Here is a 26060-nt window from a genome sequence, read left to right on the forward strand (position 1 = left end):
GTATGTGTCCTACTTTGTTAATTTTCTGCAAGTATCACCTTTAAATCTGCAGTAGTCTGGTCTACGTGAGCCCCTGCCACAACAGTAATATGATTTGTTCAGCCAGGCTGGTTTCTGTTTAGATGCTGTAATTTTGTTCACACTCACTTCATTCCTAACTGCAACTCAGTTGCATCTCTGTCAGTTGTTTCCATTGACAGAACCATTTAACTGTTCTTTTAAATGTGAGTTGTGCTTCACTTAGGAGCCACTTTTGATTGCCTTCTTGTAAGAGTCCACAAACTAAAAGATCTCTCAGTGCATCATTAAGACAGTTACCAAACTGATAATGTTCAGACAATCTCTTCAATTCAGCCATGCATACTGTAATGGATTCCCCCTTCTTTTTGATTTTACTTAAGCAACAATGGTTTTGCTTCCTGCATTAGTTTCAAAATATTGGCAAGGCATATTTCAGCTGGTTTGGTTGAAGCAGTCAAACTTTTAAGAAAATGGTATGCCCCTAAATCTAATGCATTCAGTGAAGTTGGCACCCAGTTCTCAGCAGCTGCTTCATTTGTTTGAAAATACCTCTCAATCTGCTCAGTGTACAACATCCAGTTATCTGCTGTGTAATCAAACACATTAATATTTCTGATCTTTTCTTAATGATTATTATTATCTGGTACACACTGTTGCTTTGCTTCAACAGGTAGGTAGTTGTCTCAGGTTTATTTTAAAAATAACTCCAAAGCATTAAACTAACTGAAAGGAAAACAAGGGAGCCAGGAATATGAGTTGAACTTTGTTGTTACTTTAAGTGAGGCACACGCATGTGATATGATGACCTATGCCATGCATGTACTTTTACATAAAACTGAAAATAAATTATTTAAATGAATCAGAATGTTTAACCAAACAATCTATTTACAATATTACTGAAATATTAACAGTGTTAGTCTCCATTCTATCACAAACGTTTTCTTTGTTCCTTCTGTCCTCTTTCTCTCTGCAGTTCTTTTCTCACTTTTCCAATTCTGAGGAAGGATCGTAGGCAAGTTACATTAACATTCTTCCTCACTTCATAGGTGCTGCCTGATTTTCTGAGTATTACCAGAATCTTCTGATATTAAGTGCACTTTTTTTTCCAATATCTGGATAATGCAGGCACAAAAATGTCAGAGAGGGAAAGGAACTTGGAGATGCAGGTTGAGAGTTAACACAGTGGGTTAAGTTGCAATACTCCTCATTCACTCCAATTACAACACTTTGCCCTCATTACAGAGTCCTCATATTAGATCATCAGATTTCTGACATCACATCTTTGAGTGCATACATTCCCTGACTCTGGGTGCACAAACTCACTTAAATCTCACTGTGTCATCATGTCCATCTGTATTATATTAAAGCTCTGAATGCATGTACAACCCTCTCACGTGTGTTATATTGTGCCTTTGAATGTATATACACACTCCTGTATACTTCATCATAGCTCCAGGTACATATTATGTATGTTGTATTGTGTTTCTGAATGTATACAATTTATATTACATTACCTTCTCTCTATTCATTCTCCCCTGTTTGTTGTCATTTCTGGGTGTATGCATCATTGTCTCTTGAATTCATGCATTATTTGTCTCTCTGTGGGCACTAATACCAATGTGTTTCGCCGTCTGTGTGCATAAATATTACATCACTGTCTCTAGATGTATGCACTCAATTGCATTACGTCACTATCTTTGTCTGTAAATACTCCCTCATTCATTACATCATGTCTCTGAATGTTAAGCTCATTTGTTAGTGTGTACAGATCCAAACTTATTTACGTTGTTCTCTGTGTTTTCACTCCCTCATTTAATTACATAGTGGTTTCGGATGTGTACTCATCCCTAATACACCTGCTTTGCTCCCTCCTGGGTATATTCTCCCCCATTTACGTCTATTAAATCACTGACTCTGTGTATACTTCTGTCCTTTATGTTCCTTTGTGCCTCTGAGCATGTGCACCTGGGGTTGCTGCCTTTGGACGCCAACAGTCCACATTTGATGGGCACCACTTTCTTGGAGTGTACACCTCCATTGTTAGGAATGAGTTGTGCCCCTGCTACGAGGTGTGCCGCTCATCGGCAGGGCAGGAAATGCTATCTCCGCTCTCCTGGCCTGAAAAGGTTGCTCAACCTCAAACCTGCTTCTGTTGTCTCACAGACTTGCAGTCATTTCACGTGGAATGAAAAAGAATCTTTGTGAAGTGACAACTCCCGAATACATCAGAAACAGGTTGGAGGAGATCCCCAAGATATACACAAAATTTAGTTGGAATTAATTCAAGCAAAAAACTAAAAGGATAGAAATATCTCCCCCAGATTTAACAACCACCTTGATGCATGCTCATCTTTCAAGGAGGGGTAATGCATGGTGACAGTTTTTTGGCTGAAGAAGGAGGTCAGGAACAGTGCAAATTTAATATCGCTCATGGAACCTGTGAGGCACTTAATTTCACAGGGCACAGAGGATTAGGAAGTAAAAGTTTTCAAGAAAGAACTGCATAATCCAGCAGAGAGCAACGGTTCTCTGTGGCCATTGACACACAGCCAGTCTGAAGCAAGAACCGTATTGCTGCTTGCAAGTGACTTCATTCTGGCAGGAAGGTTTTAGTGAGCTTATACTTTCTCAGCTTTATCCTTTTCCTTTTTTTTTGCTCCTGGACTAAAAAGTGGAGGAACGTGCCAATTTCCTCACAGCTCGGTGCTGCTCAAGTGTTTGAAGGAGAAAAATCTTGCTCTAGAAACGAGGGCTTGATCCAGCAGACTCTCAAAGGGATATCAGCGTGTACTCAGAGACAGCCAGGCTCTCACACTGGAGGTGCTGTTCAGATGCAGTCCGATTAGTACTGGAGACTTCACCTCTCTAACTCGCTTGCTTCTCCTGCTTCTGGTAGGCTGCACAGGGGGCTCTTTGGATCACTTGCTGTAAATGAGGTGGATTTCATCCTTCAAGACGCCGGTGGTGTGACTTCCGTTCAGTCAGTTGCAGAGCTTGTGGACTTGTCAGCCCTCGCAGACTTCATGGACGAAGGGCGAGTCCCGGGTAACGAGAGCTTTAAAATATCGAGGCACAGCAACAGGATGCAGCGTTTCACGGTCTGCAAAAAGCTTTGGCCGGCCCCTCCAGGAGCAGTGTTACCGGCACGCTCGGTCTCAATGCTGGGTTCAGCATCCACAGCGGAGCCAGCGCCACCGCCAGCACGCTGTGTCTCCAGAATGGACATCACGCTGGCGTCCGCTCTGCCACCTCCACCTGCACCCGAGCTCTCCGCCCACCAAGTGACAGGTGCTACCCAGAGCAAGCATTTGGTCTCACCGTGCGCAGGTGCTTCCAGCAGGGCACCCTCCCCAGGGCCCAGTTCTCCTGCCCGGTCTCAGAGCTGCCATGCTGTGGGAGCAGCAATCAGCCAGGCCTGCAAACCTGCTGTTCTCAAGAGGAAAAAGACTGTGGCAGTGCACCAGGTCCTGCCCACCTCCACAGCCTCAGCTTTGGTCTCCTCGCTCTCTTTGCCATCCATTTCAGCGCCGAAGACCGTCGTGAAAGGTGACAAAGGCCGGGTGGAGCCTGGCACTTCAAGCCTCCGCTGCTTGCCCTCTGGCAGGCCCGAGCCAGCCCAGCGGGTCAGCAGGCTGCAGGTGACACTGGCTGCAGCACAGAGTATGCCAGGGCATCACGTCGCCTCACTGACCGTCACCCCGCTGTCCGTGGTGCGCACGTCAAGTCCCCAGCTCCCCGTCGGGGGCACGCCCGCTGCCTCCAGCTTGTGCAGGTCCGCGCCGGCACAGGGCACGGTTTCCTCCACGGTCCCCCCAGCCCACTTCTCTCAAACGGTGCTCATGCTCCGCAGGCAGCCTGAGGGGGAAGAGGCCAGTTGGCCGGGCAAGGCCTCCAGCTGCTCTCTGAACTACATCTTCAGTCCCTCCCTCCCCAACAGCTGCGGCCCTGTCGTCTCCATCAGCCTGACCCCCAGCCAGGCCCAGTGTGCCCCCGGCACCCTGCCCGAGATGAGGGTCAGCAGCTCGTCCCAGAACTTCGTCAGCACACTCTCTGAAGTCAAACCTCAGCTGATGGAGAAGGTGGGAAGTCTCCCCACGCGGTGTGCCTGTGGCAGCGAAGATCACCGCAGGATGAACACATGCAGCCCACCAAGTGGCGAATGCACAGATAGCAGCCACGGCGTCCCCAACGTGCTGCACGTGTCCTGCGGGAAATCAATGAGCTTACTTCTCAAGGTCAGAACACATTTACTAAGCAATATCCTTTAACAGTCGTACCTCCAGCACTCAGTTCTTGCAGTAATGGCATCTGCCATAGTGTGTTTAACCTTTGGAGTGCCGGGATCTAGCCGGGGCGATGAATATTTCTGTTGCTGCTGTGTTTTTGTGCTTTGTGCTAATGAAGGTTGAGAGATTTCAGATCTGGGGTGTTAGGAACAGTCACAGTAGCGTAGTGGTTAGCACAATGCTTTACAGTACAGTACAGGTTCAATTCCCGCTGCTGTCTGTAACCTGCACAGGGAGAAGGAGTTTGCACCCTGCATGCGTTTTCTCTGGGTGTTCCTGTTTCTTCCCGCGGTCCATAGACCAGCCGGTTAGTGGAGGAATTGGTCATTAAACTGTCAAATGCTTAGGCTAGGATTAAATCGGGGAATTGCTAGTCAGCGTGGCTGGAAGGCCAGAAGGGCCGATTCCACACTGTAGCCCAATGAATATTATAGATAGATAAACAAAAATCAGTTTATTTATTTCTGTGTTTGTTTATTAGAATAAATATTAAAAACCTGCAAGTGTGAAATGAAAACAGAAGGTGCTTAAAGCAGCAAGTTAGGCAGCATGTGTGGAAGAGTAAATGATTTAGATGCTGCCTGGCCTACTGAGTGTTTAAAGCTTTTTGTACTTTCATCGGGAAGTGTCAGTTGAAAGTATTGCCAGAATAATATACTTTAGGTAATGATGCTCTCCTCATTACCCCCACGTCTCAGTCCTCATTGTCAAACCAGTTGCCATGTGAGTTAGTAACTAAATATGCTTTCAGTAGCAGAGAAGGTGAAGAGCAGTACAGGGATGCCTCTGACGGGGTCGGAATGTTCACAGCGGTGCTACTGAGAGAGGCTGAGATGCAAGACAAGGATCTGAGTGAAGTGATTCGCTTCATCTTATTCCAATGCAGGCCACTGCATTCAGTGCGTCTAATACTTCCCTTGGCGTTGGAGACAGCAAGTGCAAACTGAGTGTCTGCCTTTTAGAACTTCTCCCTTCAGTCCGCAGAAATGAGCCTGACCTTCCAGATGCTTTAAACCCCGTCTCTGAGTCAATGAAACTCAACGTGAGCTCGAAGAAAAGTTTCCAACTATGATGCAAGGAATCTTAGATGGGATCAGTGTTGAGTCTGAGGAAAATGGAAGGATATGGACATTGTGTAGACATAAGGGATTAGCTTAGTTGGCCATTTGATTATTAATTTATTTGGTTAGGTACAACATTGTGGGCCGAAGGGCCTGTTCCTGTGTTGTACTGTTCTACGTTCTAACCAGGCACATTACTGGATCCCTCGACAACAATATCAGATGGCCAGTCTTTTCAGTTTGGTTTTGCTTGAAGATAAAAATACTTGCAGCTGCTGGAAGTCTGAAAGGGAAACAGAGAATGCTGTAAACGCTCAGCACGGCAAGCAGCATTGATGGAGAGAGAAACAGGGTTAATCAATGAAATTTGCAGCAAATTCTGATCAAAAGTCCTCAACCCGAGCCACTATTCCCATTCTTCCCTCCACAGATACTGCCTGGTTTGCTGAGTGCTTCTCTCAGATTTCCAGCATCTGCAAGTTGCCGTAACTAGAGAAAAGGTTCTTGGGAAACTGAAAGGTCTGAAGGTAGATAAATCATCTGGACCAGATGGCGTACAACCCAGAGTTCTGAAAGAGGTGACTGAAGGGATCGTAGAGGCATTAGTAATGATTTTTCAGGAATCACTAGATTCTGGAGTGGTTCCAGAAGACTGGAAATTTGCAGTCTCTTCAAGATGGGAGAGAAGGAGAAGAAAGGAAACCATAGGCCAGTTAGTCTGACCTCAGTAGTTGGGAAGATGTTGGAGGCGATTGTTAAGGATGTACTTGGAGGCACATGATAAAATAGGCCATAGTCAGCATGGTTCCCTCAAGGGGAAATCTTGCCTGACAAATCCATTGGAATTCTTTGAAGAAATGACAAGCAGAATAGACAAAGGAGAATCAGTTGGTGTTGTGCACTTGGATTTCCAGAAGGCTTTGACAAAGTGCCACACATGAGACTGCTGAACATGTTAAGAGCCCATGATATTACTGAAAGGATGAATGGAGTGTTGGCTGACTGGCAGGAGGCTAAGAGTGGGAGTAAAGGGAGCCTTTTCTGGCTGAGCTGCCAATGACCAGTGGTATTCCACAGAGGTCTGTGTTGGGAGAGTTTCTTTTTATGTTATATGTTAATGATTTTGATGGCTTTGTTGCAAAGTTTGCAGATGATATGAAGGTAGGTGGAAGGGCAGGTAATTTTGAGGAAGTAGAGAGGCTAGAAGGACAGAGTAGGAAAGAGGCAAAGTGGCAGATAGAATATAGTGTTGTGCACTTTGTTAGAAATATGAAAGGTTTGACTATTTTCTAAATGTGAGTAGTTTTGGGCCCCTCATCTGAAAAAGGATATGCTGAAACTGGAGAGGGTTCAAAGGAGGTTCACAAAAATTATTCCAGGATTAAACGGCTTGTCATACGAAGAGCATTTGATGGCTCTGGGCCTGTATTCATTAGAATTCGGAGAATAAAGGACGACCTAATTGAAACCTATCAAATAGTGAAGGATCTTGATAGTGTGAATGTGGAGAGGACATTTCTTATGGTGAGAGTCTAGGACCAAAGGGCACTGCCTCAAAATAGAGGGGCATCTTTTTGGAAGAGACACGAGGAGGAATCCCTTTAGGCAGACAATGGTGAATCTGTGGAATTCTTTGCCACAGGAAGCTGTGGAGATTAACTCTTTATGAATATCTCAGGCAAAGGCTGATGGATTTTTGATTGATCAGGACATGAAGGGATACAGGGAGAAGGCAGGAGATTGTGGCTGAGAGGAATAATGGCCATGATGAAATGACAGAACAGGCTCGATGGGCTAAATGGCTTAATTCTGCTCCTATATCTTATGGTCTTATTTACCTTTTGATCTGTTTGTTCCTGGCATTGCATTAACTTGGTTATGGAGTTTTCTGTAGGAGCAGTGCAACTTGCAGCCTCCTTTCATTTGCCCTCTCACCTCAAGCACAATTGGCATTGTGAAGGTTGATCTGGATTCTCAAGGCCAAAGGGAAAGTGGCTGGAAATGCCAGAGTCTACTTCTAATTGGATATTCAAGGAGACTGTGAGGTTCTAACTCATTGTGATCTTATTTCAGGTTTACTTGAAATCTAGTGAATTGGGAACGACTGTGGAAACTGTGGATTCCTTCATCAAGTGGCACGACGCCTTTGAGAAACTGTTGGCAACTCAGGAGGAAAAGGTAAGTCAGACCCAGGTCCGGTTATTAGCGGGGAGAGGATAACAGGAAAGGGGAATAGGCTATGATAAAGTAACCGGAGTTTTTATGCACGTGGAGTCTTGGGAGTTAAAGCTGGATCGCCAGCATAGTGGTATACTTCCCTATATCACTCTCCCAGAGGAACGGGCTAATGCTGGCATTGATGTGTAACCCCCTGGGTCGCCTCAGGCTCACTCAGCTCGTTTCGTCTAGGGGGAGCAGCCTTCGGCCCCGCCAAACTGGGTAATCAGCTGGTGTGGATGCTGTGTGATGTCCCCGCCTCGCCCAAAAACAGACAGTACACCATAAGCGATTAAATGAGTACAATTTATAAAGGTTACTATAACTAAGTGATTAATAACGATACAGTATATATGAAGAGAAAAAAATAAAGAAAAGGCGCCAAACTTATCAAAGTCCAAACCACTTCATGCACAACCGTTGGAGCTCAATTACTGAAGTCTTCTGGCCACCATTCGATCTCCTCCGAACTCCTCGACTCGTAGCTCAGGACCCTCCCAGTGGTCAACCAAGCACATCTAGCTTCATCCCCCCTCCTCGGAGAACCTCCCGGCCTCGGACCCCCACTTGGGGTCCGATCCTCGCCCAACTTACAGCATCGCGTCCTCTCTCTCAACCCCCTCGCGCCGATCTGCCCAAAAGCCCGTCAACAAAAGTTTACAGACTCAGAAGAAAGAACATTAATCCCCATTTGGTTTACAAAGGAATACCATTCTCGTTATCAGTAAATTAGCATTCCTGCTAGTTAACAAAAGGAAACCCTTTCCCAACAATAACAAAGAGAAAAAAAGAAACCCCCTTTACAGATTGAATCTGTGTACAGAACAGATTGCCTCTGCTCCGGATGCTGAGGCCGAGCTATGTTCCTCGCACTGTAGCTGTGCCTTAAGTTCTTAGCCAGGGCAGTGAGAGGGGCAGGGTCAGTCCATCTAGGAGAGGGGCAGAGTCTGTCCGACCGAGGGAGAGGGGCAGAGTCTGTCCGATCGAGGGAGAGGGGCAGGGTCAGTCCATCTAGGAGAGGGGCAGAGTCTGTCCGACCGAGGGAGAGGGGCAGGGTCTGTCCGACCGAGGGAGAGGGGCAGGGTCTGTCTGATCGAGGGAGAGGGGTAGGGTCTGTCCGACTGAGGGAGAGGGGCAGGGTCCATCTGGCTCAGGGAAGGGCTGGGTTCCATCTCCCTGAGGGATGTATAGGGCCACCTCAAGGTGGGAGGGGTGGAGTTACAATTTACTTTGACAGGGCTATGCTGTTTCTCGACTTAGACCATAAACCCAGAAGACACAGGAGTGTGATCAAGTCCATCGCCTCATTGCGTTCAATCGTGGCTGATTAATTATCCCTCACAACCCCGTTCTCCTGTCATCTTTCCGTAACCTTTGACACCTTTACCTGCTAGAACCTGCTAAAATATGCCCAAATCTTGCAACACTCAATTTTGCAGCATCTGCATGCTTTCTTGCCTCTTTCCCTATTGATGGCTAGTCTACTTTGCAGAGTCTGGTTCATACAGTATGAACATGAACAGGAGGCTATTTGACCCATCCTAGCTGCTCTCCCACAAGATCACAATCTTTTATTAGTGCCTCCTTACTGCAATCATCTAATTCCCAATTCCCTTCCTATCGTAAAATCTGTGGATCTGCCTTAATAAACTCTTGAAGGTGGGGCCAGGGTGTACTTTGTGCTCTACGGTTAGGAATTGCGCAAAGTTTCACTCTGAGGACCAAACGTTGTGTACGGAGAGTGCTGAGCCATGGTTTATTCGCCAAAGCAGTTGAGGCATTCTGAGAGAGAAGTCAGGGAGGAAAGGGGTGTTTTTCATTCTGTGAAACGGTCAGGCTATTTTTGGCTCTGAGGTGTGGGGCTGTATTAGAATATCAGGTTGTGTTTTGGTTTGTAGAAAGGGTCAGACTGAGGGTGGGTGGGGTTGTTTTAACCTCTCGGAGACAGAGTCAGTCTACGCTTCTGTTCTGCTTTTATTTCTGAGGAAGGGGTAGGGTGGTTTCACTCTGAGGAAGAGATCAGGCTGCAGTTTGTGTTCTGTGGGTAGGTTCAAGGCCTGCTTCATTCTCCAGGGGCAAGGCTAAGCCCTGTCTCACTGAAGCCAGAGTCATACCATTTCTCACAGTTTATTCTACAAGAGTGGGTTAGTTCACTGAAGTGTAGCTGATGGTACTCCCCATTAAGGAGGGGATAAAATGGTAAATACTAGTCAGTACTGTGCTTCGATAGGCTGTCCCCTATCAAATAAGTTCCATTTTCACAGATGCCCATGAGTCAATTGTGATCATAAGTCTGGAAATTCACAGAAGTCATTGAATTGGTAATCCTACCTCCACAATATTGTAACGAATGGCATCGAAAGCACGTAGGAAAGAACAATTACAACTTGGTGAGGCAGAGGAAATATGTTCTGTCTATAGAAACAAATGTATGTACATATGTACACATTTACATTAGATTTAACAATATTATCAGAGCTTAAATTACGCCCGTTAGTTTGGGCATTCTGACCTCAGGATGACCTGTAAATAAAGAGACATTTATGTAGCATGATGCAAATATTCTGTGTAATTGTATACAGCTCTGGTATACTTGCCTAATCAATATAAAAATCCTGGTGTGTAATGATTTGGGTAATAGTGTGGACTGAGTATGTCAGGATGTAGTTTAATAACTGTAAGCGTTAATGTTTAATGCGAGGGTGGTGTAATGTTTAACTCAATGGAAAGTTATTGCATGAAGTCAGTGAATGTGCCATTGTGACATCACTATAAAAGTATTGTCATTTTTATGACCGGACTAAAAACTTAAAGCAAGTCAGTTCAAATTCCACTGAGGCAGAATGAGATTTAGAACTCAGTTTAAAGGAAATATGGAAATTGAAAACTGCTTGCAGTAAAGTGAGAATGAGGTTGTGGTTTGTCATAAAGAATCTATCAACCTTATTCAATCTAATCTAACTGGAGCTCCAGATCCAAGCCTTTTTGTTGACTTCTAACTATTCTCTGAAGTCAATCGATGCAATTTGCTTCTGGAGAAAGCCCTGAGGTTTAAGCGGTGGCTTTCTGATGATGTCACAGACAGCAATAGAAAATACACCACGGAAATGGGCCATTCAGCCCATCAAGTCGGTGCCACCTACCAAACACCCATTTACACAAAGGTCTCATTTTCCTTCCCTCCCTCGGAAGGCTGCAGCCAACTCACCTGCATGTCTTTGGAATGTGGGGGAACAGCAAAGAGAATGTGCAATCTCTACACGGACAACCAGGTCACTGCACCCCTGCTTAGTGCATCTCCCTGCTGCCCGACCATAATGAGATGCTGTAGTGCGTACTGTCTCGTTTTTCTTTCAGGTTTCATCACTGCAGAAGCTGGCAGGCAAGCTAAAAGAGGAGAACTTAAAGCGCGAGGACGCCAGTCACATACAGCAGAAACTCAACGCCATCCTGGAGAGGAGGAACCACATTAAGGAGATGTCGCAGAGCCGCCGGAAAGACCTGAGCACGGCCCGCCTGTTGGCCCGGTTCACTCAGGACCTGACTGAGGTACAATCCCATCCTGCAGCTTACCTTTCCACCTTCTCTAAAGGGCAACAAGTGGGCAGAATCTGATAGGACAGGAAGGTGGAACCAGGGAGGGAGGTGGGTCAGCAATTGGGAACAGTTTGGGGGGAGAGGGGTGCAGAGTGAGTGGATGGAGGAGCGATAAATTACATGATAACGGAGGGCAGGGAGATCAAAAAGAGAAAGATAAAGAGCAGAGGGAGAGAGAGAGAGCGAGCAATGACTGGGAATTGGAGCAGGCCCACTTGCTATAGTCAACAGAAACAAAATCCAACCTAAACCTTGGGCCCTGATCTGCAGGGTAGTGAATCAGGAGCTGGGGGGTGGTGTTAACCTAGCCCATCGCTGGCTGGCATGGGCACAATGAGCCAAGTGGTCTATTTCTTGGCTGTAAGTTACTATGATGTAGAGTCCCTTGCAGCCTCAGGACATCCTAAAGCACTTTACATCCACTCGACCTAGTTTCCCTCAAATACATCAACGCTATTTGCCTCAGTATACCTCCTTGGGGAAAGAGGTTTCTCCTGAATTCCATACTGGATTTATTCGTGACATTTTTGAGGCTTTGGTGTTGGTCTCATTACAATAAAACCTTTAAAAATCTTAAAAGCTATCAGATCATAGTAAAGCCTCTTTCGTCTTTCCTGTCAGATATAACCTCTTTGTCACGGAAACTTTAAATTAAATTTGCATGCTGGCAGAGAGTGTCTGTGGCACCGTTCTCACCGCAAGCCGGGACAGCAGATTAGGAACAGATGTGGCTGCTGGGTTAGGCGGCCACAGTTACTGAGCTCACTCTGGCAGCCAGTGTGGCCTGAGACAGCAATGCCTCCGGAATGAGATCATGACTAAAGAGTACTGCAGGCTACCTGACGGCTGCACAACCCTGGGGATTCAAGGAACAGATACTATTACGAAAATTCAAGTGGCAATCTCCATTTTGCATGATTCCTGATATGACCGAATGAAGTTCCTTACAGACCTCCGCGGCTGTTCAAACAAAATCTTAATCAGTACAGAATAGGTTTGATGAGCTCCACGCAGACTAAATATATTCATCCAGAGCAAGTTTACGTCACCAGATTGAAAACGGGTCTGAGCTGTGTAGTGATATGCATGGTGCGTTGGAGAAAACTTACTCAGATTTTGATATGTCTGATAGAAAGAACAGATGGTAAAAGGGAGCAGGAGTGCAGGAGTTTCCTGCTGCCTGCCCGCTTTCAAATTCAATCTGTTCCTAGCAAAGCAAATGGAAAACTTTCAATGAATAAAAGGTGGCCTGGAATCAGAATCAGGTTTAATATCATAAGCATATGTCCTGACTTCGCTGCAACAGTACATAATAACAGAGAAAATGGGAGTTACAGGAAGTATATATATATGTATAAAAAGGCTTAATTAAATAAGTAGCGCAAATATTGCAATATAAAAGCAATGAGGTAGTGTTGGTGGGTTGGATGTCCATTCAGAAATCGGATGGCAGAAGGGAAGAAGCTGTTCCTGAATCGTTGAGGGTGTTCCTTCAGGCTTCTGCACCTCCTTCAAGATGAGGACAGGGCATGACCTGAATGACAGGTGTCTCTAATAATGGAAGCATCACTCCCTGAAGGTGTCCTGGATACCAAGCTGGCGAGTGCCAGTGACGGAGCTGACTCAGCTAACAATTCTCTGCAACTTACTTCGATCCTGTGCAGTACAACCGCACCCCCCCACCCCCCCGACCTCTCCCCACACCAAGCAATGATGCTCTCCAGGGTACAGCCGTAGAAAGAAATCTGCAAATACTTTTGGTGACATACCAAATCTTCTGAACCTCCTGATAAAACACAGCCACCTGTGTTTGACCACAGCAATGAGGCAGGGCTATGGAATGTACTTAGTCCTCAAAATCATTGTCACCAAAAGCTTATCACAAACACATAATAGATCATAGACACTTACATGACTCAAGTGACTGTTTGGCCCATCACATCTGTGCTAGTCAATAAAGAGCTCCCCAGACTACTCACACCTTCTGGCATGGGTTCTGTACTCTGACAGGTCATGCTCTATTAGATACATATACAATGATTGTTTAAGTACGATGAAAACTTTTTACCCTGCCGCACGCAAGTCAGTATTCTCATTTGATCATTTATTATACACCACTAGTTATTGCCAACAGAGAAAGAAGGAAACAAATCGAGGAAACCTGCCTGCAGGAGACCCCAGACTCCATTACAAACTCATTTAATTCATTCACACTGTAGGCATGTGGTTCGGTACAGACATCACTCCCCCTGTCACTGAAACATAGACTCCCCATGATAGAAACACAGACCACAGTCTCCCAATAACATAAACACAGACCCCAATCCAGTCTCCCCATAACAGAAACACAGACCTCAATCTTCCCATTACAGAAACACAGATCCCAGTCTTCCCATCACAGAAACACAGACCTCAATCTTCCCATAATGGAAGCATGGATCTCGTTTTCCACAAAGCAGAAACACAGACGTCAGACACCCAATAACATAAACACAGACCTCGTTCTCCCTATTATAGAAACAGAGATCCCAGTTTTCTGATAACAGAAACACAGACCTCATTCTCCCCATTACAGAAACACAGATCCCAATCTTCCCATCACAGAAAAAGACAGACCCCAATCTCCCACATTAGAAACAAAGACCACAGTCTCCCCATAACAGCAACACAGACCTCAGTCACACCACAACAAAAACACAGATCTCTGTGTCCCAGGAACCCAGACCCCAAACTCTCCACAACAGAAACCCAGACCCCAGTATCCCCACAACAGAAACCCAGACCCCATTATCCCCACAACAGAAACCCAGACCCCAGTATCCCCACAACTGAAACCCAGACCCCAGTCTCCTCACAACAGAAACCCAGACCCCAGTCTCTCCACAACAGAAACACAGACCACAGTCTCATCACAACAGAAACACAGACCCCAGTCTCCCCACAACTGAAACCCAGACCCCAGTATCCCCACAACAGAAACCCAGACCCCAGTCTCCACACAACTGAAACCCAGACCCCAGTCTCCCCACAACAGAAACCCAGTCCGCAGTCTCTCCACCATAGAAAACCCACTGTGTTTCTGTGTTTCCATAACAGATACACAAACTTCAGACTCAGCAAAAAAACAGAAACAAACATGCAGGGCGCTCAAAACAAGAAACACAGACCTAAGTTTCCCCTTATCAGAAACACAGACCCCAGTCTCCCGACAACAGAAACACAGACCCCAGTATCCCCACAACAGAAACCCAGACCCCAGTTACCCCACAACAGAAACACAGACCCCAGTATCCCCACAACAGAAACACAGACGCCAGTCTCCCCACAACAGAAACACAGACCCCAGTCTCCCCACAACTGAAACCCAGACCCCAGTGTCTCCACAACCGAAACCCGGACCCCAGTATCCCCACAACAGAAACACAGACCCCAGTCTCGCCACAACAGAAACACAGACACCAGTCTCTTCACAACAGAAACACAGACCCCAGTATCCCCACAACTGAAACACAGACGCCAGTCGCTCCACAACAGAAACCCAGACCCCAGTCCCTCCACAACAGAAACCCAGATGGCAGTATCCCCACAACAGAAACCCAGACCCCAGTCTCTCCACAACTGAAACACAGACCCCAGTATCCCCACAACAGAAACACAGACCCCAGTCTCTCCACAACAGAAACCCAGACCCCAGTATTCCCACAACAGAAACACAGACCCCAGTCTCTCCACAACTGAAACCCAGACCCCAGTATCCCCACAACAGAAACACAGACCCCAGTCTCTCCACAACTGAAACACAGACGCCAGTCTCCCCACAACAGAAACACAGACCCCAGTCTCTCCACAACTGAAACCCAGACCCCAGTCTCCCCACAACAGAAACACAGACCCCAGTCTCTCCACAACAGAAACCCAGACACCAGTCTCTTCACAACAGAAACACAGACCCCAGTATCCCCACAACTGAAACACAGACCCCAGTATCTCCACAACAGAAATACAGACCCCAGTCTCCCCACAACAGAAACCCAGACCCCAGTATCCCCACAACAGAAACACAGACCCCAGTCTCCACACAACTTTAACCCAGACCCCAGTATCCCCACAACTGAAACCCAGACCCCAGTCTCTCCACAACAGAAACCCAGACCCCAGTCTCTCCACAACAGAAACACAGACCACAGTATCCCCACAACAGAAAAACAGACCCCAGTCTCTCCACAACAGAAACCCAGACCCCATTATCCCCACAACAGAAACCCAGACCCCAGTATCCCCACAACTGAAACCCAGACCCCAGTCTCCTCACAACAGAAACCCAGACCCCAGTCTCTCCACAACAGAAACACAGACCACAGTCTCATCACAACAGAAACACAGACCCCAGTCTCCCCACAACTGAAACCCAGACCCCAGTATCCCCACAACAGAAACCCAGACCCCAGTCTCCACACAACTGAAACCCAGACCCCAGTCTCCCTACAACAGAAACACAGACCACAGTCTCTCCCCAACAGCAATTCTGACCCTGGTGTCCCCACAACAGAAACCCATACCCCTGTCTCTCCAGAACAGAAACACAGACCCGAGTCTCCCCACAACTGATACCTAGACCCCAGTATCTCCACAACAGAAATACAGACCCCAGTCTCCCCACAACAGAAACCCAGACCCCAGTATCCCCACAACAGAAACACAGACCACAGTCTCTCCACAACAGAAACACAGACCCCAGTATCCCCACAACTGAAACACAGACCCCAGTCTCTCCACAACAGAAACCCAGACCCCAGTCTCTCCACAACAGAAACACAGACCCCAGTATCCCCACAACTGAAACACAGACCCCAGTCGCTCCACAAAAGAAACCCAGACCCCAGTCGCTCCACAACAGAAACCCAGACCCCAGTCACCCCACAACAGAAACCCAGACCCCAGTCTCCCCACAACAGAAACCCAGACCCCAGTATCCCCACAACAGAAACACAGACCCCAGTCTCTCCACAACAGAAACCCAGACCACAGTATCCCCACAACAGAAACACTGATCCCAGGCTCTCCACAACTGAAACCCAGACCCCAGTATCCCCACAACAGAAACACAGACCCCAGTCTCTCCACAACAGAAACCCAGACCCCAGTCTCTCCACAACAGAAACACAGACCCCAGTATCCCCACAACTGAAACACAGACCCCAGTCTCTCCACAACAGAAACCCAGACCCCAGTATCCCCACAACAGAAACACAGACCCAGTCTCCCCACAACTGAAATACAGGCCCCAGTCTCTCCACAACTGAAACCCAGACCCCAGTATCCCCACAACAGAAACCCAGACCCCAGTCTCTCCACAACAGAAACCCAGACCCCAGTCTCTCCACAACAGAAACACAGACCCCAGTCTCCCCACAACTGAAACCCAGACCCCAGTATCCCCACAACAGAAACACAGACCACAGTCTCTCCACAACAGAAACCCAGACCCCAGTCTCTCCACAACAGAAACACAGACCCCAGTATCCCCACAACTGAATCACAGACCCCAGTATCCCCACAACAGAAACACAGACCCCAGTCTCTCCACAACAGAAACACAACCCCAGTATCCCCACAACTGAAACACAGACCCCAGTATCCCCACAACAGAAACACAGACCCCAGTCTCTCCACAACAGAAACCCAGACCCCAGTCTCCCCACAACTGAAACCCAGACCCCAGTAACCCCACAACAGAAACTCAGACCCCAGTCTCCCCACAACAGAAATACAGACCCCAGTCTCACCACAATAGAAACCCAGACCCCAGTCTCCCCACAATAGAAACCCATACCCCAGTCTGCCACAACAGAAACAGACCACAGTCTCTCCCCAACAGCAATTCTGACCCTGGTGTCCCCACAACAGAAACCCATACCCCAGTCTCTCCAGAACAGAAACACAGACCCGAGTCTCCCCACAACTGAAACCTAGACCCCAGTATCTCCACAACAGAAATACAGACCCCAGTCTCCCCACAACAGAAACCCAGACCCCAGTATCCCCACAACAGAAACACAGACCACAGTCTCTCCACAACAGAAACACAGATCCCAGTATCCCCACAACTGAAACACAGACCCCAGTCTCTCCACAACAGAAACCCAGACCCCAGTCTCTCCACAACAGAAACACAGACCCCAGTATCCCCACAACTGAAACACAGACCCCAGTCGCTCCACAAAAGAAACCCAGACCCCAGTCGCTCCACAACAGAAACCCAGACCCCAGTCTCCCCACAACAGAAACCCAGACCCCAGTATCCCCACAACAGAAACACAGACCCCAGTCTCTCCACAACAGAAACCCAGACCACAGTATCCCCACAACAGAAACACTGATGCCAGGCTCTCCACAACTGAAACCCAGACCCCAGTATCCCCACAACAGAAACACAGACCCCAGTCTCTCCACAACAGAAACCCAGACCCCAGTCTCTCCACAACAGAAACACAGACCCCAGTATCCCCACAACTGAAACACAGACCCCAGTATCCCCACAACAGAAACACAGACCCCAGTCTCTCCACAACAGAAACACAACCCCAGTATCCCCACAACTGAAACACAGACCCCAGTATAACCACAACAGAAACACAGACCCCAGTCTCTCCACAACAGAAACCCAGACCCCAGTCTCCCCACAACTGAAACCCAGACCCCAGTAACCCCACAACAGAAACACAGACCCCAGTCTCCCCACAACAGAAACACAGACCCCAGTCTCACCACAATAGAAACCCAGACCCCAGTCTCCCCACAATAGAAACCCAGACCCCAGTCTCCCCACAACAGAAACACAGACCACAGTCTCTCCCCAACAGCAATTCTGACCCTGGTGTCCCCACAACAGAAACCCATACCCCAGTCTCTCCAGAACAGATACACAGACCCGAGTCTCCCCACAACTGAAACCTAGACCCCAGTATCTCCACAACAGAAATACAGACCCCAGTCTCCCCACAACAGAAACCCAGACCCCAGTATCCCCACAACTGAAACACAGACCACAGTCTCTCCACAACAGAAACACAGACCCCAGTATCCCCACAACTGAAACACAGACCCCAGTCTCTCCACAACAGAAACCCAGACCCCAGTCTCTCCACAACAGAAACACAGACCCCAGTATCCCCACAACTGAAACACAGACCCCAGTCGCACCACAAAAGAAACCCAGACCCCAGTCGCTCCACAACAGAAACCCAGACCCCAGTCTCCCCTCAACAGAAACCCAGACCCCAGTCTCCCCACAACAGAAACCCAGACCCCAGTATCCCCACAACAGAAACACAGACCCCAGTCTCTCCACAACAGAAACCCAGACCACAGTATCCCCACAACAGAAACACTGATCCCAGGCTCTCCACAACTGAAACCCAGACCCCAGTATCCCCACAACCGAAACACAGACCCCAGTCTCTCCACAACAGAAACCCAGACCCCAGTCTCTCCACAACAGAAACACAGACCCCAGTATCCCCACAACTGAAACACAGACCCCAGTCTCTCCACAACAGAAACCCAGACCCCAGTATCCCCACAACAGAAACACAGACCCAGTCTCCCCACAACTGAAATACAGACCCCAGTCTCTCCACAACTGAAACCCAGACCCCAGTATCCCCACAACAGAAACCCAGACCCCAGTCTCTCCACAACAGAAACACAGACCCCAGTCTCCCCACAACTGAAACCCAGACCCCAGTATCTCCACAACAGAAATACAGACCTCAGTCTCTCCACAACAGAAACCCAGACCCCAATCTCCCCACAACAGAAACCCAGACACCGGTCTCCCCACAACAGAAACACAGACCCCTGTATCCCCACAGCAGAAACCCAGACCCCAGTATCTCCACAACAGAAACCCAGACCCCAGTCTCCCCAGAACAGAAACAGAGACCCCAGTCGCTCCACAACAGAAACACAACCCCAGTATCCACACAACTGAAACACAGACCCCAGTATCCCCACAACAGAAAAACAGACCCCAGTCTCTCCACAACAGAAACCCAGACCCCAGTCTCCCCACAACAGAAACACAGACCCCAGTCTCCCCACAACTGAAACCCAGACCCCAGTATCCCCACAACAGAAACACAGACCCCAGTCTCCCCACAACAGAAACACAGACCCCAGTCTCACCACAATAGAAACCCAGACCCCAGTCTCACCACAATAGAAACCCAGACCACAGTCTCCCCAAAACAGAAACACAGACCCCAGTCTCCCCACAACAGAAACACAGACCCCAGTTTCTCCCCAACAGCAATTCTGACCCTGGTGTCCCCACAACAGAAACCCAGACCACAGTCTCTCCACAACAGAAACCCAGACCACAGTCTCTCCACAACAGAAACACAGACCCCAGTATCCCCACAACTGAAACACAGACCCCAGTCGCTCCACAAAAGAAACCCAGACCCCAGTAGCTCCACAACAGAAACCCAGACCCCAGTCTCCCCACAACAGAAACCAGGACCCCAGTCTCCCCACAACAGAAACCCAGACCCCAGTGTCCCCACAACAGAAACACAGACCCCAGTCTCTCCACAACAGAAACCCAGACCCCAGTATCCCCACAACAGAAACACAGACCCAGTCTCCTCACAACTGAAACACAGACCCCAGTCTCTCCACAACTGAAACCCAGACCCCAGTCGCTCCACAAAAGAAACCCAGACCCCAGTAGCTCCGCAACAGAAACCCAGACCCCAGTCTCTCCACAACAGAAACACAGACCCCAGTCTCCCCACAACTGAAACCCAGACCCCAGTATCCCCACAACAGAAACAGAGACCACAGTCTCTCCACAACAGAAACCCAGACCCCAGTCTCTCCACAACAGAAACACAGACCCCAGTATCCCAACAACTGAAACACAGACCCCAGTCTCTCCACAACAGAAACCCAGACGGCAGTCTCTCCACAACAGAAACCCAGACCCCAGTATCCCCACAGCAGAAACACAGACCCAGTCTCCCCACAACTGAAACACAGACCCCAGTCTCTCCACAACTGAAACCCAGACCCCAGTATCCCCACAACTGAAACACAGACCCCAGTATCCCCACAACAGAAACACAGACCCCAGTCTCTCCACAACAGAAACACAACCCCAGTATCCCCACAACTGAAACACAGACCCCAGTATCCCCACAACAGAAACACAGACCCCAGTCTCTCCACAACAGAAACCCAGACCCCAGTCTCCCCACAACTGAAACCCAGACCCCAGTAACCCCACAACAGAAACTCAGACCCCAGTCTCCCCACAACAGAAACACAGACCCCAGTCTCACCACAATAGAAACCCAGACCCCAGTCTCCCCACAATAGAAACCCAGACCCCAGTCTGCCACAACAGAAACACAGACCACAGTCTCTCCCCAACAGTAATTCTGACCCTGGTGTCCCCACAACAGAAACCCATACCCCAGTCTCTCCAGAACAGAAACACAGACCCGAGTCACCCCACAACTGAAACCCAGACCCCAGTATCCCCACAACAGAAACACAGACCACAGTCTCTCCACAACAGAAACACAGATCCCAGTATCCCCACAACTGAAACACAGACCCCAGTCTCTCCACAACAGAAACCCAGACCCCAGTCTCTCCACAACAGAAACACAGACCCCAGTATCCCCACAACTGAAACACAGACCCCAGTCGCTCCACAAAAGAAACCCAGACCCCAGTCGCTCCACAACAGAAACCCAGACCCCAGTCTCCCCACAACAGAAACCCAGACCCCAGTATCGCCACAACAGAAACAGAGACCCCAGTCTCTCCACAACAGAAACCCAGACCACAGTATCCCCACAACAGAAACACTGATGCCAGGCTCTCCACAACTGAAACCCAGACCCCAGTATCCCCACAACAGAAACACAGACCCCAGTCTCTCCACAACAGAAACCCAGACCCCAGTCTCTCCACAACAGAAACACAGACCCCAGTATCCCCACAACTGAAACACAGACCCCAGTATCCCCACAACAGAAACACAGACCCCAGTCTCTCCACAACAGAAACACAACCCCAGTATCCCCACAACTGAAACACAGACCCCAGTATAACCACAACAGAAACACAGACCCCAGTCTCTCCACAACAGAAACCCAGACCCCAGTCTCCCCACAACTGAAACCCAGACCCCAGTAACCCCACAACAGAAACACAGACCCCAGTCTCCCCACAACAGAAACACAGACCCCAGTCTCACCACAATAGAAACCCAGACCCCAGTCTCCCCACAATAGAAACCCAGACCCCAGTCTCCCCACAACAGAAACACAGACCACAGTCTCTCCCCAACAGCAATTCTGACCCTGGTGTCCCCACAACAGAAACCCATAACCCAGTCTCTCCAGAACAGATACACAGACCCGAGTCTCCCCACAACTGAAACCTAGACCCCAGTATCTCCACAACAGAAATACAGACCCCAGTCTCCCCACAACAGAAACCCAGACCCCAGTATCCCCACAACAGAAACACAGACCACAGTCTCTCCACAACAGAAACACAGACCCCAGTATCCCCACAACTGAAACACAGACCCCAGTCTCTCCACAACAGAAACCCAAACCCCAGTCTCTCCACAACAGAAACACAGACCCCAGTATCCCCACAACTGAAACACAGACCCCAGTCGCTCCACAAAAGAAACCCAGACCCCAGTCGCTCCACAACAGAAACCCAGACCCCAGTCTCCCCACAACAGAAACCCAGACCCCAGTCTCCCCACAACAGAAACCCAGACCCCAGTATCCCCACAACAGAAACACAGACCACAGTCTCTCCACAACAGAAACCCAGACCACAGTATCCACACAACAGAAACACTGATCCCAGGCTCTCCACAACTGAAACCCAGACCCCAGTATCCCCACAACAGAAACACAGACCCCAGTATCCCCACAACTGAAACACAGACCCCAGTATCCCCACAACAGAAACACAGACCCCAGTCTCTCCACAACAGAAACACAACCCCAGTATCCCCACAACTGAAACACAGACCCCAGTATCCCCACAACAGAAACACAGACCCCAGTCTCTCCACAACAGAAACCCAGACCCCAGTCTCCCCACAACTGAAACCCAGACCCCAGTAACCCCACAACAGAAACACAGACCCCAGTCTCCCCACAACAGAAACACAGACCCCAGTCTCACAACAATAGAAACCCAGACCCCAGTCTCCCCACAACAGAAACACAGAGCACAGTCTCTCCCCAACAGCAATTCTGACCCTGGTGTCCCCACAACAGAAACCCATACCCCAGTCTCTCCAGAACAGAAACACAGACCCCAGTATCCCCACAACTGAAACACAGACCCCTGTCTCTCCACAACAGAAACCCAGACCCCAGTCTCTCCACAACAGAAACACAGACCCCAGTATCCCCACAACTGAAACACAGACCCCAGTCGCACCACAAAAGAAACCCAGACCCCAGTCGCTCCACAACAGAAACCGAGACCCCAGTCTCCCCTCAACAGAAACCCAGACCCCAGTCTCCCCACAACAGAAACCCAGACCCCAGTATCCCCACAACAGAAACACAGACCCCAGTCTCTCCACAACAGAAACCCAGACCACAGTATCCCCACAACAGAAACACTGATCCCAGGCTCTCCACAACTGAAACCCAGACCCCAGTATCCCCACAACAGAAACACAGACCCCAGTCTCTCCACAACAGAAACCCAGACCCCAGTCTCTCCACAACAGAAACCCAGACCCCAGTATCCCCACAACAGAAACACAGACCCAGTCTCCCCACAACTGAAATACAGACCCCAGTCTCTCCACAACTGAAACCCAGACCCCAGTATCCCCACAACAGAAACCCAGACCCCAGTCTCTCCACAACAGAAACACAGACCCCAGTCTCCCCACAACTGAAACCCAGACCCCAGTATCTCCACAACAGAAATACAGACCTCAGTCTCTCCACAACAGAAACCCAGACCCCAATCTCCCCACAACAGAAACCCAGACACCGGTCTCCCCACAACAGAAACACAGACCCCTGTATCCCCACAGCAGAAACCCAGACCCCAGTATCTCCACAACAGAAACCCAGACCCCAGTCTCCCCAGAACAGAAACAGAGACCCCAGTCGCTCCACAATAGAAACACAACCCCAGTATCCACACAACTGAAACACAGACCCCAGTATCCCCACAACAGAAAAACAGACCCCAGTCTCTCCACAACAGAAACCCAGACCCCAGTCTCCCCACAACAGAAACACAGACCCCAGTCTCCCCACAACTGAAACCCAGACCCCAGTATCCCCACAACAGAAACACAGACCCCAGTCTCCCCACAACAGAAACACAGACCCCAGTCTCACCACAATAGAAACCCAGACCCCAGTCTCCCCACAATAAAAACCCAGACCACAGTCTCCCCAAAACAGAAACACAGACCCCAGTCTCCCCACAACAGAAACACAGACCCCAGTTTCTCCCCAACAGCAATTCTGACCCTTGTGTCCCCACAACAGAAACCCATACCCCAGTCTCTCCAGAACAGAAACACAGACCCCAGTATCCCCACAACTGAAACACAGACCCCTGTCTCTCCACAACAGAAACCCAGACCCCAGTCTCTCCACAACAGAAACACAGACCCCAGTATCCCCACAACTGAAACACAGACCCCAGTCGCACCACAAAAGAAACCCAGACCCCAGTCGCTCCACAACAGAAACCGAGACCCCAGTCTCCCCTCAACAGAAACCCAGACCCCAGTCTCCCCACAACAGAAACCCAGACCCCAGTATCCCCACAACAGAAACACAGACCCCAGTCTCTCCACAACAGAAACCCAGACCACAGTATCCCCACAACAGAAACACTGATCCCAGGCTCTCCACAACTGAAACCCAGACCCCAGTATCCCCACAACAGAAACACAGACCCCAGTCTCTCCACAACAGAAACCCAGACCCCAGTCTCTCCACAACAGAAACCCAGACCCCAGTATCCCCACAACAGAAACACAGACCCAGTCTCCCCACAACTGAAATACAGACCCCAGTCTCTCCACAACTGAAACCCAGACCCCAGTATCCCCACAACAGAAACCCAGACCCCAGTCTCTCCACAACAGAAACACAGACCCCAGTCTCCCCACAACTGAAACCCAGACCCCAGTATCTCCACAACAGAAATACAGACCTCAGTCTCTCCACAACAGAAACCCAGACCCCAATCTCCCCACAACAGAAACCCAGACACCGGTCTCCCCACAACAGAAACACAGACCCCTGTATCCCCACAGCAGAAACCCAGACCCCAGTATCTCCACAACAGAAACCCAGACCCCAGTCTCCCCAGAACAGAAACAGAGACCCCAGTCGCTCCACAATAGAAACACAACCCCAGTATCCACACAACTGAAACACAGACCCCAGTATCCCCACAACAGAAAAACAGACCCCAGTCTCTCCACAACAGAAACCCAGACCCCAGTCTCCCCACAACAGAAACACAGACCCCAGTCTCCCCACAACTGAAACCCAGACCCCAGTATCCCCACAACAGAAACACAGACCCCAGTCTCCCCACAACAGAAACACAGACCCCAGTCTCACCACAATAGAAACCCAGACCCCAGTCTCCCCACAATAAAAACCCAGACCACAGTCTCCCCAAAACAGAAACACAGACCCCAGTCTCCCCACAACAGAAACACAGACCCCAGTTTCTCCCCAACAGCAATTCTGACCCTTGTGTCCCCACAACAGAAACCCAGACCACAGTCTCTCCACAACAGAAACCCAGACCACAGTCTCTCCACAACAGAAACACAGACCCCAGTCTCTCCACAACAGAAACCCAGACCCCAGTATCCCCACAACAGAAACACAGACCCAGTCTCCTCACAACTGAAACACAGACCCCAGTCTCTCCACAACTGAAACCCAGACCCCAGTCGCTCCACAAAAGAAACCCAGACCCCAGTAGCTCCGCAACAGAAACCCAGACCCCAGTCTCCCCACAACAGAGACCCGGACCCCAGTCTCCCCACATCAGAAACCCAGACCACAGTGTCCCCACAAAAGAAACACAGACCCCAGTCTCTCCACAACAGAAACCCAGACCCCAGTATCCCCACAACAGAAACACAGACCCCAGTCTCTCCACAACTGAAACACAGACGCCAGTATCCCCACAACAGAAACACAGACCCCAGTCTCTCCACAACGGAAACCCAGACCCCAGTCTCTCCACAACAGAAACACAGACCCCAGTATCGCCACAACTGAAACACAGACCCCAGTCTCTCCACAACAGAAACCCAGACGGCAGTCTCTCCACAACAGAAACCCAGACCACAGTATCCCCACAACAGAAACACAGACCCAGTCTCCTCACAACTGAAACACAGACCCCAGTCTCTCCACAACTGAAACCCAGACCCCAGTCTCTCCACAACAGAAACACAGACCCCAGTCTCCCCACAACTGAAACCCAGACCCCGGTATCTCCACAACAGAAATACAGACCCCAGTCTCTCCACAACAGAAACCCAGACACCAGTCTCTTCACAACAGAAACACAGACCCCAGTATCCCCACAACTGAAACACAGACCCCAGTCGCTCCACAACAGAAACCCAGACGGCAGTATCCCCACAACAGAAACCCAGACCCCAGTCTCCCCACAACAGAAACACAGACCCCAGTATCCCCACAACAGAAACACAGACCCCAGTCTCTCCACAACTGAAACCCAGACCCCAGTATCCCCACAACAGAAACACAGACCACAGTCTCTCCACAACAGAAACCCAGACCCCAGTCTCTCGACA

At 49.1% G+C, this 26060-nt stretch overlaps 1 protein-coding gene across 1 annotated transcript in view; it reads left to right on the top strand.

The window, feature by feature from the left end:
* The window catches only part of sptbn5 (spectrin, beta, non-erythrocytic 5), a 311695-nt gene that overhangs the window by 106898 nt on the left and 178737 nt on the right, over positions 1-26060 (top strand). Inside the window, exons 37-38 of the mRNA XM_059987546.1 lie at positions 7442-7546; positions 10943-11134. Of these exons, the coding sequence (XP_059843529.1) occupies positions 7442-7546; positions 10943-11134 (297 nt within the window). The remainder of the gene's footprint in view (positions 1-7441; positions 7547-10942; positions 11135-26060) is intronic.

Source organism: Hypanus sabinus, chromosome 2 (assembly GCF_030144855.1).
Source record: "Hypanus sabinus isolate sHypSab1 chromosome 2, sHypSab1.hap1, whole genome shotgun sequence".
In the NCBI taxonomy this organism is placed as follows: Eukaryota; Metazoa; Chordata; class Chondrichthyes; order Myliobatiformes; family Dasyatidae; genus Hypanus; species Hypanus sabinus.